Source organism: Acipenser ruthenus, chromosome 27, assembly GCF_902713425.1.
Source record: "Acipenser ruthenus chromosome 27, fAciRut3.2 maternal haplotype, whole genome shotgun sequence".
NCBI lineage: Eukaryota > Metazoa > Chordata > Actinopteri > Acipenseriformes > Acipenseridae > Acipenser > Acipenser ruthenus.
The window spans coordinates 23,422,607-23,448,126 of NC_081215.1; the positions used below are offsets into that span (position 1 = coordinate 23,422,607).

Here is a 25,520-nt window from a genome sequence, read left to right on the forward strand (position 1 = left end):
ACATGGAGGCATGTTTGGTAAGGTAAAACCTATATGACACTCGTCAGGCTTGTTTACTTGACTTCTCATAAACTTTACCTTCCCGTTTGAGTGTGTGAAGATATTGTTTAATATCCAGCCTTTGCTTTACATATTATTAGGCAGCCTACGAGGGGTGTCTGTAGTGTTATGAAAGAAAAGACTGAAGATGAAAAGTAAAAATAATCACTTACGACAATCTTGCTCATCCGAATCATCTTCACAATCGTTGTCCCCATCGCATACCCAGGAGCGGCGGATACACTTCCCATTGTCGCAGTGGAAATCCAGTGGGGAGCAGGTAGGAAGCACTGCAAACCAGACAGCAATGGGTTAACAATAATGCATCTATTCCCTTTTATTGAGAAGCCCAGGCCATCATATCTTTGAGAAGTTATTCAAATTACCCAACAGCTTCATTTCAGACACATTATTCAGCATTAATAACTGTGGAATACCACAACATTCAGCATAAACACTTTCTACCTCACGGAAACTGGTAAACTCTGTGGTTCATACTGTGCACCAAATTATAAATTAAAATAACCCTTTGCGGTATGAGTAACACAATGCTATCTTTTGAAATTGCATTTCTACTTTATTGTCTCCAACTATGCAGAGTTATATTACCATACGTTATGAATGTGAAAAACGTAAGGGATAAATTCTCTGCCATTATACTATACATAGCAGCCATTATACTATCTCCACTCCCCCGTCTCCCTTATAATCAAAACACCAAAATTTCTAAAACATTCGATCTTGACACAGGAAGTCCCTCAGGAGGGGGTGATGAATCCCTTATTGAATTCCCCCCCAAAAAAAAGGGTTTGAAAAAAAAAATAAAAAAAAGGGTTTGAAAAAAATCACGGGTTTAATGGAACACTTCACCGTTTCTATGGCAATGAAAAGTACAAGGCCCTAAGGGTGTAGGCCTCAACTTCCTCCAGCACACAGTCATGAATAGCCCCATAAAAGATAATGAGGATGTGTTTAGTAGGACCCTGCTATCTCTCCAAACAAACAATGGCATGTGGAGTTAGGAAGCACCATTGTTTATTGTCAGGACTTGGGGGCCATTTCTTTAGAGTTTCTAACATATGTATTATTCCCAGGTTTTAATATAAAGCAATTAAGGGGCCCAGAGTTAGCTCTCCTGCTGATTTATTAACATTGTCTGGTTCTTATCTTAATAAATTAGTAAAACTAAAAAAAGCTTCTAGTAGACAAACATTTGTCTTTTTCAGTGTCTGTTTTGTCTACTGTTTGTGTTTGGTCTTTATGTCTGTCTAGTTTATTTAGTCTGACACAGATTTTATGATTAACCTATCAGTGTATCTTTATAATATACAAAATACAGGTAGTGAACAAAAAAATGAAAACACCAATGTAAAGTCACTTAATAGGGCTTTGGGCCACTATAGTATCCCGCTCTGTGGAGGGTCTTGCTTGAACACAGCTGGACTTCTTGGGTCAGGTAACAAATCGTAGACCAAATTGGGATTCTAACCCAGCGCTAGCTCTTCCCAGCACTAGCTACCTCATGGTTACAGAGGGACGCTGCTGCTCCCAGGGCAGTGTGAAACGCACCTCTAACCTAGTTCCTCTCATGCGACTTCAGACACATTCTAATAAACCTACCACCAGCAGCTGCTGTTCACCCAAGCACATAACACAAGCCTGGTGAATATGTTTCTTATCTTACCTCTGATTACGTAACACACCCTTTTAAAGTTTGAAGGACAGACATCATGAAAACTGAGAAATCTGACACAAATATTACTGATACCCTGAACAATATGCGACTTTTTTTATCAAGCTCAGCAATATTCATCCCTTGAAGAAACTCTACAGAATGCATGGTTTCTTTTTAATGCACAGTCCCTCAGAATGCATGATATAAAGCATTTAAAACCCAGATGACACGCAAAGGTCTCTTTCTTTTAAACTGCGGATGTTGTATTTTTTAAATATCATCATTAAATGGGGCTAATTTAGTTTCTTCCATGGCCAAGTGAAGTCTGTTCATGAAAACAGCATTAAAAGGATGACCTTTGAAGCATCTGTTCCTTCTTGTTTTCTCTTTCTTCTTCTTTTTCTTCTTCTTCAAAGTATTTTAATGTGACTAACGCCAAACTGGAATGTTTAATGTGAGTTGAATCAAATAAAATCCCCAAAACCAAAAAAAAAAAAAAAAAAAAACATTTTCTTTCTTTCTTTCTTTCTTTCTTTCTTTCTTTCTTTCTTGTGATATATATCCACGAAAAACACTGCTTGATAACCTACCCAGATAACCTACCCATTCAATTTCTCAACAATTACCTTCCCTAGCCACTTATTCTTAATTTTCCATCCTGATTTGCGGACTAAGAGGTCCCTGTGCACATGGGACGGGGAAACTTTGGAAATGTAACACACTCAATAAAAAGATGACATTTCTGGGGAAATAAATGCTGTAACCCTATACTTTACCAATTCTGTTTCTTTAAGTGAACCTAGGGTATAGAACATAATTTTCATTGCAGTATAGTATTTGCAGTTACAAGTGGTGTACTAGACCCTAATAAACAAGGTCTTGTTTTCAGAAAGGCAAAGCATAGACCACATCTGAGGGGGCCAATATAACCAGCAACATACAGCTTATCATAAACCTCAGGGAAGTGGAAAAGCAACATGTGCATACACTACAGAACATTTCCACGCAGCTCTAAGGAGACCTATTAACAGAGTGTGTTACTTGTACTTCCCCCCAAGTCAATCTTCCCAATTAAAAGGCTAATACGCAGGCATCTTGTATCACAAACCCCAAGTCACTCGCTGTGTTGTCCTTCAAATGTTCAACAAACTTGCTTACTTGGTTTTCCTCTCCCTAACACATAGGCAGGAGGCTAAAGCACACCAGCACTGTTGCAAACAATGGTTTGAGGAAAACCTGATCAGACACAAAAAAATACAAGATCTAATTCCACTCTGGGGGTATGGAAAGGACACATTCTTTTTAGTAGGTTTATCCGGTCAACCCGATACAACATGAAGACAAACCAGACTGCTCAGGAGTACAGTTTATTTTATTTATTTAACCCAGGAGTTGTTGTTTTGATAATGACTCAATAATCTGTTAGTTGTATGCATCGTTGGGCATCTTAGCTAGTATTTTCATTCTTCGTCTTCATTACAGAAACCACTGGGCACTTTAAGGTTTACAAAAATATCATCAATTGTTACCAAGGAGGGAAATTCTGGCAATTGTTTCATTTAAACAAAACTTTGCTATTTACTTCAGGAGGGAGCGAATAGGAAAACTGGCACTCTTTTTTTCTCAAAGTATTTTTCACCAGCTATAGGAGAAACATGAATCTTGTTTACATTTTGGTCAGTCACAGCTTCAGACAGATAACGTTTGGCTGGCAGAAACTGCTAAAACATCCAGTTCCAAGGCCAGACCCATGAGGTAAACAAATCCCTTTAGAAATGACTATCAATAATCCTGCACACCAAGACATAAGACATTCAAATTTCACACTCTGGAAGAGAAATTGCCTCAAAGTTTGTTACAGTGAATACAGACTGACAAGATCTATACCATTTGACCTAAACTGGGCCAAATGGTGCATCTGAGCAGAAGAACCTCATCCATATTCCATTGCTATGAAAGGTCTCCAAAGACTGGTCAATTTGTCAGTGAGCTTTTACATTAGTGGAGCAGGTCTAGTGTGATAATGTACTGTAACATCTTATAAAACAATTATGTCCTGTTCCTGTTTCCCATTGTACACAGATGACCAGATAAAACAAGAAGTTATCTCCAGGATGATTCAACATTTTCAAGCATCTATCTTCATGTATTTTGATGTTCTGTACAATTAAAATTGTGGCCAAAATGACCATGTTGGTCAAAGAGAGCCATTGCTGTTGCTTAGGATCTTCTAGGTTAACAGAAATCCGGATTTTCATTCTACTCTTGTAAAGTTGCATTCCAAAACCAGCCTGTCCAAGTAAAAAAAAAATCCTTTTGGATTTAGATTTTACCCAACAGGACCATGTGTAATGTCAACTCTTTTACAGGATTCCTTAAAAAAAAACTTGGATTGGTATCCAAATTCTTGGATTTTTGGCCCGCTCGTGATTGTATGTCTCTATAAATCAATCAAAGAGAACAACAATATTTCATGTTCTACCTGTACTAACTTAGCTTCATCTTGATGGTGCAATGATCTCAGAATAAATTCCTAACGACTTTATACATAATTTACACACTGTTGCTTTTAGCTCTTCCGATACACCACCTCATAGGTGTAATTTCTACGTGTCCCAGAGAGTGACCTGGCAGTGAATAAATCACAATGATGTGAGGCTACTTTGTCAATGCACGAAACAAAGAGCCTTTGAATTCATATCAAGGTTGCACATGCAGTTTGGTCAGGGAACTTTCAGACGCAGAGCTTCAGCAAATGATTTGCTGCTCATTTTTCAGGTTCCATCATAGAGCCCCAGATTGATGCTCTCAATAACCTACGCACAAATCTTGTAGATACATGCACATACAGTAAATAGGGTTTCCTCAGTTGTATCACCATCATCAGGTAGATGCAATGTCCACTAGTATCTGCTTTTATCTCATTATTGTTAGCCTAGGAGTAGGCCACTCTCCATTACTCCAAATCATCTTTAAAAACAAATGCTTCCAAAGCCTTGGTTGGTTTAAATTGATTGGGTTGTTTCTTTCTATCTCCTTTCAAGAGTAGGAATTCTTTGAAGCCTCTTATTAGTGCAGAGTCCTCCTTTGTGCAGTTACATTATAAATAAAGAAAAGTCACATTCAAGGAGGACTCAGACAGGCAGCGCCACACACTGCTGCTTTTTGTCAACTTACTGTCAAACACACTCTCCCACTCAATAGAGAGAAAAAGGAACTACAAAAAGAAAACAGTCTGGATGAAGAGAGCCAAAAGACCCTTCAAACCATTAATGATTATTTAATTTACTGAAGTCTACGAACAATCCATGTGACTCGCAGTCGAAATCCGTTCACCAAGTTAAGTGATAGCATACAGTATTTACCATACATTTGACCCTCTCCACCAATCACTGTTCCTCCTGGGGGCTTAAACAGAAGTGTGAACAGCATGTGGAGCCAATCACCTTTTAGCTTTGCTTACAGGTTTCACAACAAACCTGGGAAAGATAAAGGAAAGATTCCATTACTCATGTTTAGACATGGGATACTTCTACTTAACCAAATCTCTCTGTGGAACCTGGTCTGCGGTCTCATAAATTTCAGCTTTTGAATCGGTTCTATCAATGTCACCCTCGACCCCAAGTACCATTCTCTGATCCGGATCCCAACCCCTCTAAATTTGCCAGCTCAGCATATTTAAACCCTTGTAATTACCATCGCTGTGATCAGGCTGAGCCCGTAAATAACTGTCACACCAATGGCCTTTGAAACCAATACTCTCACATGATCACATTACCAAAACCCCAAAGTGACTATTAGCTTTAAAACATTGCTTCATGGATGAGGAGACTAGGTTCACTGCGATTATTATTTTTTTTTAAACGATTACTGGAGGCCTCTGTCAAGCACTCCAATAATGATTTACGAAGGAGGAACCCAACATAACAGAATCATTTTTGTTATTACATTATTAAGAAGAGGTTTCTGCTCTCCATCAAAAGTAATCATACTGATAGTCTTTGGAAGGAAAATAAGTGGATATTACTTAGAAGATGAAAAAATCTAGTAGCAGCTTTCTCGTATTACTAATGTCCTATCAGAACTCTCTCTCTCTGTTATTCACAAGGCTTTTACTTACCAGTTGTTTAAAGACTGTTGTTTGGGTGAATTAAATACACTGGTACTCATAAAACTCAAGATAATGCTTTAAAGAAGCCAACAACAAGCATATAGAACTTTGCTAATTTATCAAAAAACAGTCTTTAAATAACAAATAAGTTAAAAGCTCTGCGAGTTGGACCCCAGCATATGTAATTATAGATATTCATATTTTTTTTAGAATAGTAATTTTTTACTTTAAAACTATACAACTATATTGTGATTTGATGCCAAAAAGTTTTCTGCTCAGAAGGGATTATGCAAATGCACAATATAAATACAAGATAAATCCTGAGACCAAAAGAAAAAAAAAAAAAAAAACAATTCGGCATTCCCTCGCTGTTTGGTTTTTTTTACTTCAAACGGAGATAATGGCAATATCAGAAAACAGACCCCCTGAGGTAAAGCTGATAAATATTGTCTGTAATCTTCTTTTAAAAGATGTTCTTAGCTCACGCTGTTTCGAAAGTATACCCATAGGAAGGGCGATCTTTCTGATTGGCTACGCTTGATAAGCAGAGGGATTACAGGCTGAAGCAATCTAGTTTGGACCAGACAACACCAGCAGGGTCCCACTGCTGCAGTTGAGATTGGGCTGGAGGCAGTGTAGGTTTATCAGTTGCTCACTACCCCCTTTATTTGAAGAGTATTAAACTGACTTTCATCACAGTTTTGGGCTTTCAAGTTAAAAATCTATTTTATCTCATCCCCCACCCTCAGCGGTCGTAATGTCAAAGCCTTTAAACTCAGCAGGAGTACTGCATGGCGCATAAATGAGGCATGCCGTTAGCCTTGATTTGAAAATATTAGACATTTGAGGACAAAAAAAAGACCAAGAAACAAAACCAGAACATATGGGTAAGCCGCTTGTTTTTTCACTCTGGAACATAATGGTTTTGTGGAACCTTAAGTTTCCACACCTAGTACAGTAAGTTACAACTTTACTTCTCGTAAGTAGAACGCCAGCTCTAATAGTGCAGAGTGCCTCCAGAGGGTAACACGTGTGATGTTCTGGTCCAAAGACAAGGGTGCTATTTTCTGAGTCAGCAACACCCTAGGATTATGATAGGTGCATTATTATGTTGCAGCAACTAATAGAAAAGTTGTAAGCATACACGGTAATTACTAATTCGCTTTGGACACACTGTAAATACGTTCTTCTCTCCATTTACTTTGTACTGCACAAGTGCATTTTATATTGTATATTAATCGGAATTTTTGCAATTCTAAACCTGGCTGCTGTAGGTCTGGGGCCCAATTTTCTAAAGACAAATTAGTTTGTGCTAAAAATTAATTAGCACATTGGACTCCTTATCCAGCTGTTGTGACGAAAATTAACAAAAAGGCATCCAAACTTGAGCAGATATTAATTACATTTTACAGCACAGAGATGTTACTGGTAAAGACAAAGCTTAAGCACCTTAATACCAAGACTCCTTATCTTCTTAAAAAAGTCTGTTGTAAAATTTTTTTAAAAAAAAAAATCATATAGGGTTGATTTTTAGGCATATTAAAATGCTCTGCATCACAATTAGAATGCTGTCCTTGAAACACTGGGAACTGGCTTGCTTTAACATAACTGGTGCCACAATGAAATGTTAACAGATGTAAATCAAGTCTGCAAAATAGATAGTGGTCTTGTTTCCGAGAAAATAACAATTTACATGACGATGAAAATAAAAAAGCAAACTAGTTTCATAAAATGATTTACCACAGAATTTGAGTGTTTGAAGTTATGGTTAAAGTAGCATTGACCTATTTTTTTTTTTTTTTTAAATTACAGTACTTCATTTGTGCCTGTTATCATCTTTTCCTGTGTAAAAATGTCTAAGTAAACTTTAAAAGGACCTCATTGGGGGAAATGTTTTAAAAAATAACATGCATTGAACATTTTTATGGGACATTTTTGTTTGTTTGTATTTTAAATTAGTTTAAATGTAATAAGACATTAAAGTTTCTTCTTACGCACTCTGAAATGTACGTATTTTACTGTAGTTTAAGTCACAGCAACTTAGCAAGCAGAGACTACATTCATTATCCAAGATATATACGGTTGGGTTGGATTTTGGCCAGTCAGTGCTAATAAATACAGTTACTTTAAAAATCACAACATTTTGCTTTCACCCAAACCCAGAAGCGCTGTGTATTAATAATTCAAAACTCCTTTTGATGATATGCATTAAGAACCACCACATTATCTCCTTCCTCATTTAAATTCTGCAGTTAGAGCAGGAGAGACTAGATTTGTAAGTGAAAAAAGCCAAAGTATTAATATTTATTTAATTTAATATCTTATTTATTTGGAATTGGAGCCCATTTTAACAGCTGTTGCACTAAAGAAAAGTACCTCTATACAAAAATATCTGATTGTTCATTTTGGGTTAAACACCTTACATTCTATATATATATATATATATATATAAAAAATCACTGCTAATTCCTTGGGTTTGGTATTAAATAACTGTGTGTATTCTGGAAATCTAAGCATTTTGTTAGACACATTGAATAGATATTTTTTTCCTTTGCCTCATTCTGTTGCAAATCACAAGACCCTTTGACAAGGTCCTGTTTCCTTGCCAAAGCTATTACAGGATCTAATGTAACCTGAGACAATTGAAACAGACCTTACACCAGATCTGTATTGAGAAGTATTCAAGCAGTACAGTAGTGCAGCACACATGCATAGCTTCTGTGCATGCAATTCAAAACACACCAGAGGCTGGGTTAAAAATAAATAATAATAATAATAATAATAATAATAATAATAATAATAATAATAATAATAATAATAATAATAATAGTGTGGTTTGCTACATTTGAGCTTTCTAAATACGTTTTTAGAATCTTCTCATAAGGGCACCTACACAATCGTTATTAAATTGAAAACGTTGAAAATAACTAGAAAGTTGGTAAAACCTACAATGGCTTTATGAGTCCAGTCCCCAGTGTACAGTTTGCATGTGGAGTCATTGAATCATAAATTCCACACGAGAACCACCAATCTCGGCTGGGGCCTGACCGCATCTATTGAAACATCAAGGGTCCAGATTTTTCATTCATCCAATTAAATCTTTCACTCGTGTGGTAAATTTAACAGTGCAGTCATCCAATATGTAAGAGACTCCTGACTTCTTAAAAAGCTTTCCATTTTTTTCACTTAGACTTGGGAGAAATGATACCGGTGCTGAGAGATTTATTTCACTGATTTCAGGATGGGGTCTACAATGAATAAATAGCGATTTCTCAAAAATAAGGCGATACAATAAATGTAAGCTTCTGTAGTTGCTAGTGGAATAGCATTACATGACCGCCTTCTATCATGCATTTATTTAGCAGTCATCCAAAGACTTACTGCACCCGTCTTCATCACTGTGGTCCCCACAGTCATTGTCCCCGTCGCACTGCCACTGAGCTGGAATGCAGGTGCACTCCCCGAAGGTATTCACCGCACACGTGAAATGATTTCGTCCACATGAGCATTCTGTGTTTCCTGCAATGGCTGCGAAACAAAAACAGACAAGCTTGGTTATAAGGAATTGTGTTTTATGTATGCCCCAAAACAATACCAGAAAAATCCAGTGTTCTAACCAAGTAGCATCTAGTAACATCCAGTACTTCCCCCACCAAGTCCCATGGTAACCGTCTTATGAAACTTTGGACTCCATTCCTTTATCACCATGTCACAGCTTGTCGCCTGTAAATGTCACTGCCAACCTGTCATAATCGTTTAACTAGCTAGCAACTCGACAAGCAAAGAGAAAGGGATGGTTTTTGGCAGATACTGAATAGAAATTTTCGGTTTAACAAGCAAGCAGAGGGAGAAAAAAAAAAAACAAGTGCTCCACTGGCAGCAAATGTGACTACATTTTTAACATTCGCTCTGTAATTTACAACATAGCCTCTAGGTTATAATGGAGGTAACACATTTGCTCCTTGAGTTTTGGACATTATTCAAGAATGCTGCACTTGAAATTCCCCAGTTGGGAGCATTTTGCTCCTATGCTACAAATTAAAAGAGTGTGCTTTGACAGGACACCATGGACTGCAGCTTCCACTGCGGAGAGGCAGAATGAAAGAGGCCAACAGCAGAGGTTGGAACTTGTCTCGTTTCACTTTATAGAAATGGACAATAAGTGAACAGAAAAGATAACCTAGTAACTTCCTGGAATCGAGACATGCAGAGACATTCCAACTCTTGCATGTTGTTCCCATCGATCCACATGGAGTAAAACATTACAAAATAAGCATGTGCATCTCATCCCAAAGGTTACACTGAAGATAGCATTTCTACAGCCCAGTTTACTGAACAATTATTCTCCGTACCAAGTGCAAATTGCCATGCACAGATTCTGCAAACAGTTTTTTTGTATGAACAATATCCTAGGGGGCTTCCAAGACCCCTTACCCCTGGGCGGAGCAATGCTTAGCTGCAGAACACATCCTCTGGCTGTGTGAATTCCATCGCATCGACTGTACCATGGGATACCGGGCCATGGCTGAGTGCTGAAGTCCAAGGCTTAAGCCATATGACCAGACACTACACTACCGCTTAATGGAGAATATGTTTATCTAATTTCATTAGTATTTTTTTTTTTTTTTTTTTTAACTTTGATTATGGTCAGGTACTTTGTCCATGTTGGTTATTTGGCTCCTAAAAATTCTAAAAATGCCTTAATTTGTATCCTGTATCAGTTTAAATTGTGCTACCTGTGCAAATTGATAAACTTAGTTTAGGTAAAAATGGTCTTAAACTAGCTTTTTGTTTAATCTATTTTTTTTATTTTTTAAAGCAGTAGTACTCTTTAGGCTGCAGTAGGTTGCCGCTACAGTAGAAGAACAAACGTATAAAAGCAAATTGTTGTGTGCGGTCTTCTACATCTTTCAGTTTTGTTCAAGGCAAGCTCTATGCGTACGACTCAGTGTTAAATACGACTGACAAGAAACTTACCGTAAGAGGACATTTTATTTAGTTTTAGTGACTCATACAGTACAGAGATAACGAATGCTCTTAAAAGTTCAACTGTTTGTTTTTTAATCTCTATTACAATTTTTTTCTTTACATTTTTTTCCTTTCTAACTCTGACATGTCTAGTTGGTGCAGTGTCACACCAGGGTTTCTTTAGGGGAGAAAGCATCACTGTTCACAGCAAGCTTCTCCCTACACTGCAAGTAATTTATACACTTCATATTAATGCAATTTGTTTTTAAGCAGTAATAAAACAATGTCTCAAATTAATCACAGCTGAGCCCAACCACTTGAAAGAGTAACTAAAGACCCCGCCTGCATACTTTAGCTTTTCCACATATGCATGTTTTCTTTTCTTCATTTCATATGCTGATTTCACTACAACATGAGTAATGACTTCTTCTCATTAGTTTTCAGAGCCAGTAGTATTGGTTTACTTGTGTATTTTCTGAAGCTCAAGGACTATTACATTTTGCTTCTGTATTCACGTTCATTTCGTGAAGAAAAAAAGAAACAAATGTCCTCGTCTATCACAAAAAATGCAATTCATCAATAACCCCCCCCCCCCCCCCCAAAAAAAAACCTGAAATAGTATCTTTCACTTAAAGTGAAAAATGAGCAATATTTGCCAATTAATCATCAGCACCATTTCAAAGACTTGTGGAAGCTTCTTGTTTTGTTGGGTCTTTATTTCTGGACTCCTAACAAAGGATTAACTCATCACAGGAGGCTTGGCAAAAACCTTTCACAACACTCAAGCCTTAGAAAATTAATGCCTTTTCACCCATTCTCACTTTTCTTAATTTTTTTTTCCATGAATTGTCCAAGTGACAAAGGAAATGTTATACTCTAAACTATTCCCTTCATGTCCCCGCTGGGGTCTTCATTACAGCTAGACCCAAAAGAAAATCTCTCCGTTTCTTTCATACTGCTGGCCCAAGCCTGGGGGCAGATTTTTGGCAATTTCTTCTCATCCATGGTTATATCTGCATAACATTGAAAGAGGATTTAAGCGGTAGTAGGCATACAAAACATAACCTTTCTGGAGGGAAAAAAAACGTTAATTATGAAGAGCAGATTCCACTAGGAGTGCTTTGGGAATCTGTTGTTGTGCGGACGGGGAAACCTGACCGAATTGGGGTTTTCTTTGAAACTATGGGTGTATACGACAACAGTTGCCAAAAGTTGTTAATTTGCAAGCAGGCCTGCCATTTTTAAACAGTATTAGAGGTTTGGCCGAAACAACTGGTTAATCTGTGGCTTTTCATAAAACACAAAATGAAAGATTATTGCACAGTTATGTCATACTCAGCCACATGAAAGAACAGAGTACTTGCCAAAAAATATAATTAGGGTGGAAAGCTCAGTCATCTCTAAAATCGAACCCCATAAAATGTTTGCAAAAACTTTAACAGCATTGCATCCTTTTCAAATGTTTAGAACGCAAACAAAATACATGGATATTATTTTTTGATGAAGAAAAAAAAAAAGTATTAAGATCTCAGCTGGGTTTCAAATTCTCCAAATCCCACAGTAAACTGTAGTCTGCGTGATGTGTGTTATCTGGCTACCTTTTAACAGTCACCCACGGTGTTGTAAAATATAGGGTGTATAAGTCAAAATCAATAGACAGCAGCAAAAGGACAAGTGTAGCACATGTAATTACTCTTCACCTGTGTCTTGTGAAACAGGATTCCTCGGCAGGAAGCCCTGTTATTTAAAATCTTTTGTCTCAGGAGGCTCAGATAACAAGATACAACTAAACTATCAGGGGGAAAATGATATTGCACTGGAGGCTCACAATAAAACACTAGGCTTGACTAATCAGACCGACGCTGCTGGTCAGCAGGAAAGGTAACAGATCCATTGGTTCTGAAGCCCTGCACTTTTGAAATTTACAGTTTCTCAGTTTGGTTTTGTTTCAAATCTACAACTGTCATGACATGCCTAACCAACAGACATTCCTGTCCACAGCTTTTCTAAAACCTAGGTTTGTTTTTTGAAAAATAAACAATATTCGTTTTTTCTCCAAGTCTCATTAAAGAAAACAAAACAAAAATATATATATAAGGCTGCAGGTAAATTTTAGGTTAGCCTTATCAACTTACAGACAGGCTGAACAGTATCCTGAAGACTTGTCAAAATAAGCTGCAAAAAACTGATATCATTGACAGACATGGAGGAATACCAGCCAACGCACCGTTTCTCTTAATTACTGAATCAGACTTGCGCTGGAAAACCGTTGTTGCATGAAAGGCTGAACCCAAATCAAAACGAGATTACACTTGTTTTAAGTCAATTTTGTTCAATTTGAATAGACAATCAGATTGAATTTGAAAGTACCGGTAACTAAAGTGACAGAAAGGGCAGGTGGCACTGAAGGATTAGTGAGATTTCAGGATCAACTTGTCAGCAAACTGACAGAAATGGTTCCTAAAGGCATTAAACCATGGCAATCTGCAATTTGGTTTCCACAAGGTTGAAGTATTACTTCTTTCTTATGATGTGAATAAAAGTGTACAATGTACTTTTCAGATTCATACACCAAATTAGTAAGAAGTCCCTTCCTTTACAGAAATGTGTTCTGGATTGATAACAATACAGAATTACTTTTAGAAACTGCCACAGCAACAGAGTGCAGAAGCATCACATGTGGGTAGATGTGAGGACCACAAATAAATGACCAGACAACACAACCTAAACAGGGGTACAGGTGGCCCCCACAACAGAAAAAAGTCCAAGGACAAATCTCATGGATGAAGACCCGGTCTACAACTTTCACAGCTTGCCTACTGACAATTACAGCATGTGAAATAGTTCAGTTTGTATTTGCAAGGTAGCAGGGAGTAGGAGCTGAAAAGAGGCAGCCACAGGCTAGAATTGGATTTGACGGTCCCGACGTCAAACCTATCCAAATGGCAACATCGGATTGTGGCCAAGTCTGTAGCATGATAAACTACATCTGTGGCAATCATCCCCTATTGAGTTTTTATATTGAAAATTAAAGCCAGAAAGCAGACCCAAGCTTTGAATATCTAAAACATGTTGTCAAGACTTCTCAAGATTCCCTTCAAAGTCTTCACACAGCCATCATGGTTGCGGTTGTCTCTTGTGGATGGCACTGGTGATTTTGTCCGACAGATGTTCTATTGGACTCAGGTCAGGAGAAAAAGCTGGCCATGGCAAGACCTCGACATTGTTTTCTTGAAGTCGTGCAATTGTAATCCTAGCACTGTGTGGTCTTGCATTGTCCTGCTGGAAAATCGACACTTCCGGACTGGCTTGCAGGAATAGAAAAACTGTTGCTTCAAGGACTTCATCAATGTATCACTGAGCAGTAAGGTTGCCCTCAATCTGCACCAAAGGCATTCTTGTGTTAAATGAGATTCCTCCCCACATCATCACACTTCCACTGCCCCACTGGTTGGCTTGAACAATGCAACAGTCAGCATAACACTCACCACGAGTGCGGTGACCCTCTGCCTTCCAGGACGTGGCCTGTTCCTCACAGAACTGGTTTCCTGGTTTCTCTGGACTAGTCTGCTGATTGTTGAAGCAGAACATCTCATTCTCCAGGCAACTTCTCTCAGAGACAGGCCACCTTCAATCATGCCGATAGCAACAAGGCGATCTTCATTACTCAAGCGGGGCATGGTTGTATTTTTCGCTGTTCTTGCGTTAATTAAAATCATGTCTTTTCGAATGGCTATTTATACAGATTCTTAATCAACTCATTTAGGCAATTTTAACTCAACTCAAATACCAAACAGTGAGCACCTGGCGTTTTTATGAAATCACATGACTTGAGCTCAGTATTTTGTTATCCCAAAGAACAATACTACTCAAACAATCAACAAACCTATTTGCTCACTATTTAAAATGTAAATAACATTATGTATGTGCCCAATGAGCAACTGATGTAAAACTTAGACTGTTGCTTTTTCATTGTGCATAATGGAAGAGATGGTTATACATGTACAGCTATGGCCAACAGTTTTGCATCAACCTACAGAATGAACTAATTTTGCTTCATAAAGTCGAATGAAACCTGGTGAATAATGTTACGTTACCATATTGAATTACATAACGCTTTGTAGTTTTCCATATACTTCATGAAAAACTAACAAACATTTCAAAATCTAACATGAAATACTGTACTATTATTATGGCTTTAGCAATATCATTTTGTAGTTTATTTGATTACATGATGTTAAATAAAAGATTTAAATTATGTTCATATAGTTAGTATTATTAATTTTTTTATTAGGACTCAATCCTAAAATTCTAGGTAATGTAAAACTTTTGGCCATACCTGTACATATATTGCATATCTCCACCTCCAAATAGGAAAGCTTTGGAACAAAAGTCCCCAGCAGCACAATCTCTTTGGTAAAAATACATATATGTATTTATTTCTGCAAAACACATTAGTGTGCAAAGCTTAGCTTTCCATAACTTTTCCAGTACATTACACAATGATATTATCCTTCTAACCTCCAGTCCCCATATGGAATCAGTGAGCTTCCACTCTACATGCATGGCTACTGTGGTTTCTGATTAAAATGACAATAATTCGTCCTTTAAGACTTCATTTTCCCCGAGTACCCTACTAATTATCCATTTGCATTTTCATGTCATTCCAAGATTTAACTAGAGTGGTTCTGACCTAAAATGCACATGTTGCACGCAGCTGACGGAAAGACAATAAAATGTATTTCTTTTCCAGCCTGTGTTTGGATTCATTTTGGACAATGAGTAAAACAAACTACAGATCTGTTGTGACTATACCCAGTTTTCGTAATAGAAAATACATAACTTGAACAAAACTGAAGGTGGGAATACTGTAGACTTTGGGATTTAACAGATGTACAGAGACATTCATAGCTTTATTTTCCTCCAAATGCAATATGCACCCCAGCCCTCAAATTTCACTAGCAAAAATCATGCATGCCAGTTGTAACATCCCTGTTCTTCCCTCACCCCAGCATCGGCCCTTTCCTTATCCTCATTGCTATGGAGGATGACATTTCAGTCCTGTTCTCGCTTCCTCATCTCTGTACTTTATTAAATCGGGTAATCTGACTATGGAATCAATTCAATCACTTTCTTAAAGTAGAAGGGGTGACAGGTGTGCAGGGAAGCACAGTGCATCACTGTCACAGCATATCAAACCGCCAGACTCACAGCAATATCATGAGAGTTACTGCACTATCAATCTCAAATACACATCTAGTCATACTAGTACTGCTTTGCAATGGTGTCAGGTTATTAAAAAGAAAAAGAAAAACTGAGTTCTCGTCAACTCACTTGGATTCTGGTCAAAATTGGGGAGGAGTGGCGGTTAAGAACAAGGTAAATGTGTCTGAACTGATTTATTGTGGGGGAAGCTACAATACCAGGGAATTTAAACTAGAGTTGATCTGGTATTTTAATTATAATATTGTGATAATTTGGTGCTTATTTTAGTACAGATCCCTTAGAAAAGTGTGCAACTGGAAAAATTAATAATTACTGTAGGCGATCAGTATCAAAATAGATTATATAACATATGTACTAATCATACAGTACTAATGAAGGCTTAATGAAAGACAAACATTGGACCAACATTAAAAACCTCTTCTTGAAATACCTCACTTTTCTTGCAGTATGTTAAAGTAGGCATAATACATATTGTCAACTGGGATTACAAATGGTCATTCTTTCAGTTTACACATATCTATTACTTACACACACACACACACATATACTCATTTTAACAAATACCAACTTTCAATAAAAATGTCTACCCCATATTAAATAATGGATAACTAATATGAAAATATGACATTGCAATACAAGCTGTGCATCGTCATGGCTTTAGGCAGGGAGAAAAAATAAATAAAGCAGAAATCAACACCATGTAATTAATACAACCATCTACCCACACTGCCAAGATAACACCCATGACTTGGCACTGAAAGATTGGATTTGAAAAGCTCATTAAGATGTGTATCAATACGACAAGCAGCCATAGGAATCGGTACACAAAAACACAGCCTCTGGACCTTAATACCAACAGTGTCCTCTTTCTGCTGACATATTGGCAGGGGACTGACAGCATATGTATAGAAGGATACAGCATGCGAAAGTGAAGCTGACACAGGTGGCATGCTAACAGGAAAATTGATTTTGGCCTTCCATTGGGTAGGAGTGGTTTTGTGTGGAATTGAGCTGTCGCCATAAGAAAAGAAATCAATGGAATTGAGACCTCAAACATTCAACATCTGTACGGGGGTCTTTGTTAACTCTGCTATGGACTGAATTTGAACCCTGTCGTAGACACGGCTCAGCACAACAGTTACGTCTCCCCATACGATCCAAAAGCCACTGGCTAGTTATGACATTAATATCAAAGCTCACATTGTAGAAGTGTAACTGGGGGGCTGTCGCTCATTCATTTTCTTTGGGATCGGAGTTGCTAAGTTTTTGTGCAAAGAAAGAAAGGAAGGGAGGACAGTGAAAAACAATTTAAACAATTTAATACTTGTACAGCACAGGACGCATTCTCAAGAAGGGTCAACAGTCACAGAAAAAGCATTACGCTAAATATGGGTCTAATCTCAGCTCCATGGCAATTGGGAATTCATTGTTTAAAAGGATCCCCACTTTAGTTACTGCAGGGTAAACAATACCTTTCTAACAATCGAACCTTCCATATATCCGACCTTCACTAAACTAGATGTTTGTTAGAGTTTCATCCTGTGGGGGGGGGGACTATGTTCTCAGTCTTCACATCCCTCACTGTTATGGCTTATCAAGGAATGTTAATGTCAACAGCCAGAACTCCATAAAATGACGCCGACATACGGCAGTTTATCTTTATAATAGCCCTACACACCAGTACGCAAAGATGAATGTTGGTGGCAGTTTGTGGGTTTGAAACTGTAAACAGCTGCTGTGTTAAACAAAGGGCTTCTTTGTGTTTCTGCAGTTCAGCGTGGAAGAGTTATCACTTAGCTGGGTGCCCGAATGAGTTTGTGACCTCCGATTCCAGCAGCGAGCGTGGCACTGATCCCTAAACACAGAAACACTCACAACAGGAGTCTCACGCCTAAATTCATGGGGAAGGTTTTTCATCTCCCTGGTTGGTAAAAACTACCCTCAGGAATTATTTCAGGAACGTCTACAGCAGGGGTGTCCAATCCTTAATTGGTCCAATTAAGTAATTTAGGGTACAGTTGGAACAAAAACCTGGAGGGACACCAGCCTTCCAGGATCAGGATTGGACACCCCTGATCTATAGTATGCAAGGGAGGCACAGTGGCAGATTGCCTGAAGCTGATCAGGAATGTCCCAAATTTCTAAAATCTCCACTAATGTAGGTACAGCATTTTTTTTTTTTTTTTTTTTTTGTATTAGCAGAGACTCATTGCGATCTGACAATGTGCCTTTTAATGAATGGATCATTGTGAGAAGCTGAAGGGAGTACAGCCTTTCCTGTAACAATCAACAAAGCAAGCTGAATTTGTCCGCCTGGCAATAGGCAAAGAAGTCTATTGCAAACATCCTCCCTGGTTAGCTTTGGGTTCCCAAAGGAAAATTGTAACCCCTAGTGATTTGCTGACCGTGTGGCGTCCCTGCTTGTAATTCCTGGTCACTGAATTCTATGTGACCTCTTCAGCCCTCTAAAAAGGAATAATGTGTGTCACTTTCTAGGGCCCTGTTCAGCGCTGAGGTTCACAATGCCTATCTTTCACTTCTACAAGAAAAACCAATAAAAGGCGTCCCTTTGTCAAAAATGAAAGCAGTTAACACAGCTCATTTCAATGATTAGGTGTGAAAAGTACGCTTTAAATAAACTGAAATGAAATTATTTTAATTGATACTGACTGCATTTAAATAGTGTTTGAAAAACATGTGACATTGTATGGTAAAACTCAAATAAAATAAAATGTATCCAAGTATTACAAAAAAAAAGCAATTTCTGGAACTTTTTTGCTTTCTCACGCCCCACCATCCAACCCTTCCTCACATTGGAACAGTCAACTAAACCGACCGCAAACATCATGTTCTGATTTCACAGAAACATCCAGGCCACAATTAGAGAGATCGAGGGAGACCTTGTATGGAACAGAGTCGACTCGCTGTGGTCAGTGGCAGCCAAGGCAGAACTCAAAGCACACTGTTCAGGACAACCAAATCCCTCCATGCGGGGCAGGACACTCCACTCCAGAAACCACACAGCCCCCATCGTCAGTGAAACTCAGCTAGAAGATTTCAAGTTTGTGTTATGCTTGTAAGACTGAAGAAAACTAAACTAGTGTTTCTTCACGTGTATTATGTTTGCTAATATTTTACTTTATTTTGAGCCTAAAAATAAAATGTAAATGTAAAAAGCCAATTGAACAATTTCAATAATAAAAAATAAAATCACTACGCACAGCCTTTTTTAAAACCAATAAACACATATTTTTTATTGGTTCCAAATGCACATCCCCTTTAACTAGTCGTCTGCAAACCATTTACACAGTCTGTTCTCAGTTTTAATGCTACACACAGTAATAAATTGTCTTAACTAACTTTGGTCAAACCCTAACCTGAAACCTCACACTGTGGTTTGTGTAACTATTTTGTGTTAAATGTTCTAATTATGTATCTACTATATAGACACATTTCAGATATAGATTTCCATTTTTATTTTTGTTCAAAGTTCAAAAGTAATCTGAATTAAATGAGCACAAGAAAAATGAGAAGGTGCCTATATATTTGATCACAATGTGAAGTATCCCAGAGAAAACCGAGTACAGGTTGTCCTTTGGCAAGTGATCTACTGGAGACAACATTCAAGTCCAGTTATCTGGACTGTAGTCTCAGCCCACAGTGCTAAAGGAATCAGGTGTTTTAGATACTGTATATCCCTTTGAAACTTTTTATTAAGCAGTTTTCAACATCGGTAAAGAAAGACTGGACTACAAATAACAATAACTGTAAGATGGCAGATCTGATCTGCAGTACAATGGAAGTCAAATAGGCCTAATTGCAAAAAAAACAATTCATAAACTGCCTTGAGCAGATTATTACTTTAGTCTCCATTTCCACAAAAAAAAATTGGAATAGTTTAATAAAAAAATAAATAAAATAAAAATAATAACAATAATAAAATACTATAAAATTGCATTATTCGACAAATTACTAACAGTTTCCTTTTCATAAAAATGTCAAGCTTCCCTGAAAGCATTTACTTAGGCAAACAACAAACCTTTTAAAATGAGAGAAGAATGAATAAGCGGCAATTAGAGATCAACGGTCTCAATTAACACCAAATGTTTAAATTATAAATCATATCTCGTTTTTGGCATCCTGTTTTTGTGAAATGAACATAAAACAGTTAATGTAACAAGACGTTGGGATGACTTAACAAGACAATTAAAAAAACTAATTAATCCTTTAAACCAGTTTTGCTTTTTTTTTTTGTGTGTAGCGGTCAGGGGTCCAAAACCCCACAATAAAAACAAAATAACCTCACATAATTGTGCACCTAAACACTTTATTTTGTTAATTGTACTACAACTTTCTAGATTATGCTTCTTTGAAAAAAAAAATGTTTCATATAATTTAGTCAGCATATTTCCTAAACAACAAGTCTTTGCTCCACACTGGAGACTACATGGATTAAAAAATATCATTATAAAAAGCCAATTATCTATACTATAAATGTTATAATATGAAACCACAATTTTACAAGTTCTTGTGTCCCAAGCATTGCTCCAAAAGTACTGCTGTCAGTCTGTGTGCTGAATTACTTCTGGATGTGGAGTTTGTATTGATCTGGAGCCAAAAGAAACATTAAAACGCATACAGAGCACTGCTACGTCTAAATATAGCAGGTTGTTCTGCGTGTACGGTTCTGTATTAGGTGGTAATCCTGTACACCCTAAAGTTGGCCTAAAGGGAGTACAAAAAGTGGCTCTTGGTCTTCCTCTCCAGCTGGGCCTCAACTCCGGCACAACATATTTCTACTATAAAGTCAGTAATTAATAATGACTTTCTAAACTACTGTGCCACACCAATAGGAAAACTGGAACTGGTAAAATATGGATTAAATTGTCTGGTAAATCACTATGGAATACTTTTCTAAACACATTACATTAACATAGAATAATTGCTATTAAATAAAACTGCAGTATTAACAGGTTACCAATAGCTTGCTTTAAGGGTCTCTGAGGTACAAGGAACTTAGGAACACTTGTGCATTTAATTGGGGATTAACTAAGAGGAGGTACAAGGTTACTCTGTGCTGTGAGTAACTGTTACAGTAAATGGTTTGTTTAGGTACTCTGAACACCAGACCAGGCTCTTTAGTTGAACCACCTGGAGCCATGGAAATACCTAGCAAAGCTCTCTCAAACTTATCAAATATTAGTTTACCAGTTGCGTGACTCAAATCACAGACCAGAAAAACAGTACAAATACAGTCATGGTAATCAAAAGCAAAGCATAGAAGCAGACCTACGTGGTGGTTTGACTGGCTACTTATTACACCAGTCAGGGGGGGTCTTTTAAATTTACGGGTAACAATGAGTTGTTTCATTGGTAAGTAAGATGTTCATTAACAACAGGTTGGCATGGCTTGTGCAGGCTGTTAATGAGAAGACCAAGGGGGAAGGTCACACACACACAAACACCCCAGCAGTTTACGTTTTTTAGCTGGGTGCTTCGAACCTCAAATTACTTTTCTGCCGAAATCTGGTATACTGCTTCCCTCTCCGAACAGATTTTCCAGGATTAATACTCCCATTGTGCGCCTCATCAAACAGTCAACAATCCTGTGGCACCCCCTCTATTCACAATCATGGTCTGCAATTAAGAACAGTGAATTTGTCAGCTAATCAGTCACTTTTTATGAGCTTCTGCTTGACAGAAACCCCTCTTCTTTGGTTTTTCCGGCCACATGCACTGCTCACCATCTGAATGGCATGTTCCATGAAAGGAACTGGTCAGTACTGTTGGTTTCCGTAAGGCAAAACCTTACAAAGAAACATTTGTTATCATTGAACTTGTCTCCTTATCCATTCACTGGGACGAAGCAGCTTTATTTTGGAAGTGAAAGCCTAAGACAAGGGGTGGGGGGGGGGGGTAATCAGCAGGTTGGAGCATTGAGGAATCCCTGCCTGTTTCAACAGGCCTCTTTGTGCTCAAGCCCTCTTTAAATGCACTTAATGAACTCCAGGGGGTTCAAAAAGATGAGCAACTTGTAGCGTTAACTAATTTTATTCCAAACTCTAACAAGTCAGTATGACATTGCAGCACATGGACCGCAAAGTGACAGTAAAATTCAGTGGGCTACAGTTAAAAAGATATGAAAGCCATCGTGTTCCAAGAAAATGAGCAGATTTAAAGAAACGAAACAGTTAACCTGAGGATTTGTTTTTTGTTGTTGGTTGTTTTTTATTAACAAAGACTGTCTATTCACACTAATGTATCTGTATGGCCAAATCTTATTGACCAGCTCTAAGGCCCCCTTCCTAGCCTGCCCAGCAGGATGCCTGAAAATGGCGTGTGAACATTTCTCTCTCCTCCAGCTCAATGGGAAAGATGAACAATGGTCCCTGCCAACCGGGTACACCAAACAATTCATCTCTCCCCGCGGCTACTTTCCTCCACCATCACCACCACCCCCTCCCCACATCCTCTTTTTTAAAAAGCAACACAACACACAAAATAAAAGTAAAAAAAAAAGAAAATACCACACATTTTTTAGGGTTCTCAGGACCTCACTGACCTTGTTTGCAAATAATCAAAAGGTGAATGAATCAAGCAGATTTATTTTGCCATTAAGAACTGCGTATTGCTCTGATTTATTTTTTCAAAATGGTTGATTTTTAAACAAATCATATGGCCATTTCCTTGAATTTAAAAAAAGTGTAACTAAATTACTTATTACTGCAGAATACTACTATTTTTATTTTTTTTAAACTGGTTGTTATTTTATGCTCCTGATCAGCTATTTGTACGGAGCATTCAAAATGTACCTCCGAGATTCAAACAAACACCACAAAAAAAAACCCATCCCTGCAGTTCCCACAGTATTTCACCTGTCAAACATTTACAAACAATTCTGCTGTAGAACTAAGGGTTAACTCCTGCTAGGCTACGGCCAAGAGAGACATTGTTACTTTGGTTTATAAAGCATCAGTACATCTGATTTTGTTTTTCTTTCAAGCACACACATTATGTATTGAGTAAGCAAACCTTCTTAAAGGCTTCGTGCAGAAAACTCTTGCGTGGTGCAGAAAAGCATTTAATGGAAAAAGTGTAGCTTTTTCTTCATATTGAAAGAGGTACACAAGGTGCACGTTTTCTTTTTTTTTTTTTTTTTTTGAATATTGTCTACAGCAATATTGTGGCAAAAACTCCAAAGTTATTATTATTTATTTCTTAGCAGACGCCCTTATCCAGGGCGACTTACAATTGTTACAAGATATCACATTATTTTTTACATACAATTACCCATTTATACAGTTGGGTTTTTACTGGAGCAATCTAGGTAAAGTACCTTGCTCAAGGGTACAGCAGCAATGTGCCCCACCTGGGATTGAACCCATGACCCTCCGGGTCAAGAGTCCAGAGCCCTAACCACTACTCCACACTGCTGCCCCAGTTCTTCACTTTTGTGCATGTGGGTAGCAAAAACACATTCATTTAGCAGAAATAGGAAGATAATGTATGCATCATAAAGCTTTATAAACTGGAAAAACATGTCATTCAGACAAGTTTGATAAAGTCAACTAAATAATCTCCATTCAGTTCCTTAGTGTTGTGCCCAGCCCTGATCTACAGTAAATCACAGACCGTCAATTGATGAATATGTCTGCATTTCCTTTTACCCTACTTTTCCATTGACTCCTCAATCGAAAGAGCCACATCAAGGCCATTCAATCTAATGATGACAAGAACATTTAAAGCAAAACGGATATCGCTGTACGAGGCATGCCAGAGCTACTGGCAGAAACCCACATGAAACAACAGACAACTGTCAGGATCTTCGCTGCCTGGCTTCGGGACATCAAGACAGTTGGCTGCTATCGGAATACTCTGTACTTTGATTAAAGGAGGATGAGACAAACCTGCCCTTCAGAGAGAAGGAACATTTCAATAAAGGAAAAAAAAATAAAAGATGAAAGCATTTGGGTTTTATGCCAGTGCGTTTTAAAAACTGTAACGTAGGGATTGATGTGGTTTAGCAATACAGTTGTTAAATGAATCTGACATCAGGTTTCAAGAAAAAGCACTGTGTTGGCAATTATTACATTATTATTATTATTATTATTATTATTATTATTATTTTTTTTTTTATAAGTTTGCTGAAGTTAAAGTTCCAGCTTCTTGCAGGAGCCTTATTATAAACACTTGAATGTTTTGTTTTTTAATCAGGCAGGTCATTTAAAAGAAAATGATCTTCCTTTGTCATTGCCTCCATACACTGTATAATCCCCCCCCACTAATAAATACCAGTAGAGAGGATTAATTAAAATTAAAATGGTAACACTTATTAATAAATGGTGCATCCTGTAAACTAAGGAAATAAACAGCGCAGGGTGATAAATGTAATAGAAAGCGCCTATAAAAGTATAAAATGCATGTGCTGCTAATTTAGCAGTATGTTTATTCATTCTTCTCAGAGCTGAGTTTCACCTCAGGCATTCAGCTGTACCCAAGTCGCTTCAAACACTTTCCTAATGCTGGTGGCAACTTTTAAACAAGCATCTGGCGTTAAAATGACTCAGCTGCTAATAAAAATATGGCACTCGTGATCCATGCAGGATTAGCAGTCTGAGTGGAGGTTGGCGGATTTTCAGGAACCAGACAAGAAGATTCTTTATTTGCTTATTTATTTGGTTGAGAGGTTGTTTCTTTCAGAGGAAAAGGACATTTGAGACTAAATAGTGGGGTTCTGAAAAATATAGTGTTACACTTCCCCACGTGTTGCTACAACTGTTTAAATAACGTACCTGTCGTGTCTCTTTTCATTGTTAACATCCTGACAACTTTTTGCACTTATAAATTTTAAAGTCTGTTTCAAATCTCTTTTCAAAATGGCCGTGCTAGTGCACTGGGGTTCTGTCCTCTAAATCACTGCAGGAAAACAGATTAAAAAAAAGAAAAAAAAACAAACACATAACAAGTGCTTTGGCTTTTCTTTTCCGTACAACATCATAGATTATTATTGCTGTGTTACCTGTTACAATGTGGACAACAATCCTTACACTATCAGTGCTTTAGAGCGGACATTTTGAAAAGAGCTTTGAAACAGACTTTAAAGTTATAAGTGTAAAAAGTTGTCAGGCTGTTAACAATGAAAAGAAAAATGACAGATGCATTATTTAAACAGTTGTAGCAACACGTGGGGACGTATAATGCTATATTTTTCGGAACCCCGCAAACGTACTCTTTGAAACACTTCACACGCTTGATTTAGCATATCAGCAACTGCTACAATCGGCAACTCCTGTTAAATAACTTGGATAATAAATATCCATTAGGAGGCTTGGTGGTCCAGTGGTTAGAGAAAGGGGCTTGTTAACAAGGTCCTGTTGTAAGTCACTCTGCAGCAGCAGTTGTGATGCAGTTCACCCCCTGGTCTCTAAGTCATTTTGGATAAAAGTGACTGCTAAATGACCAATTAATAATAATAATAATAATAATAATAATAATAATAAT

The 25,520-nt window shown here is 37.6% G+C and overlaps 1 protein-coding gene across 2 annotated transcripts in view; it reads right to left on the reverse strand.

Moving 5' to 3' along the window:
• LOC117432306 (low-density lipoprotein receptor-related protein 4-like) overlaps window positions 1-25,520 on the reverse strand; it is a 78,561-nt gene that overhangs the window by 32,214 nt on the left and 20,827 nt on the right. For both annotated transcript variants that reach the window (XM_034054016.3, XM_059002240.1), the window contains exons 2-3: window positions 9,207-9,353; window positions 213-329 (exon numbers count right to left, since the gene is read on the reverse strand). In XM_034054016.3, coding sequence (XP_033909907.1) covers window positions 213-329; window positions 9,207-9,353 — 264 coding nt within the window. The remainder of the gene's footprint in view (window positions 1-212; window positions 330-9,206; window positions 9,354-25,520) is intronic.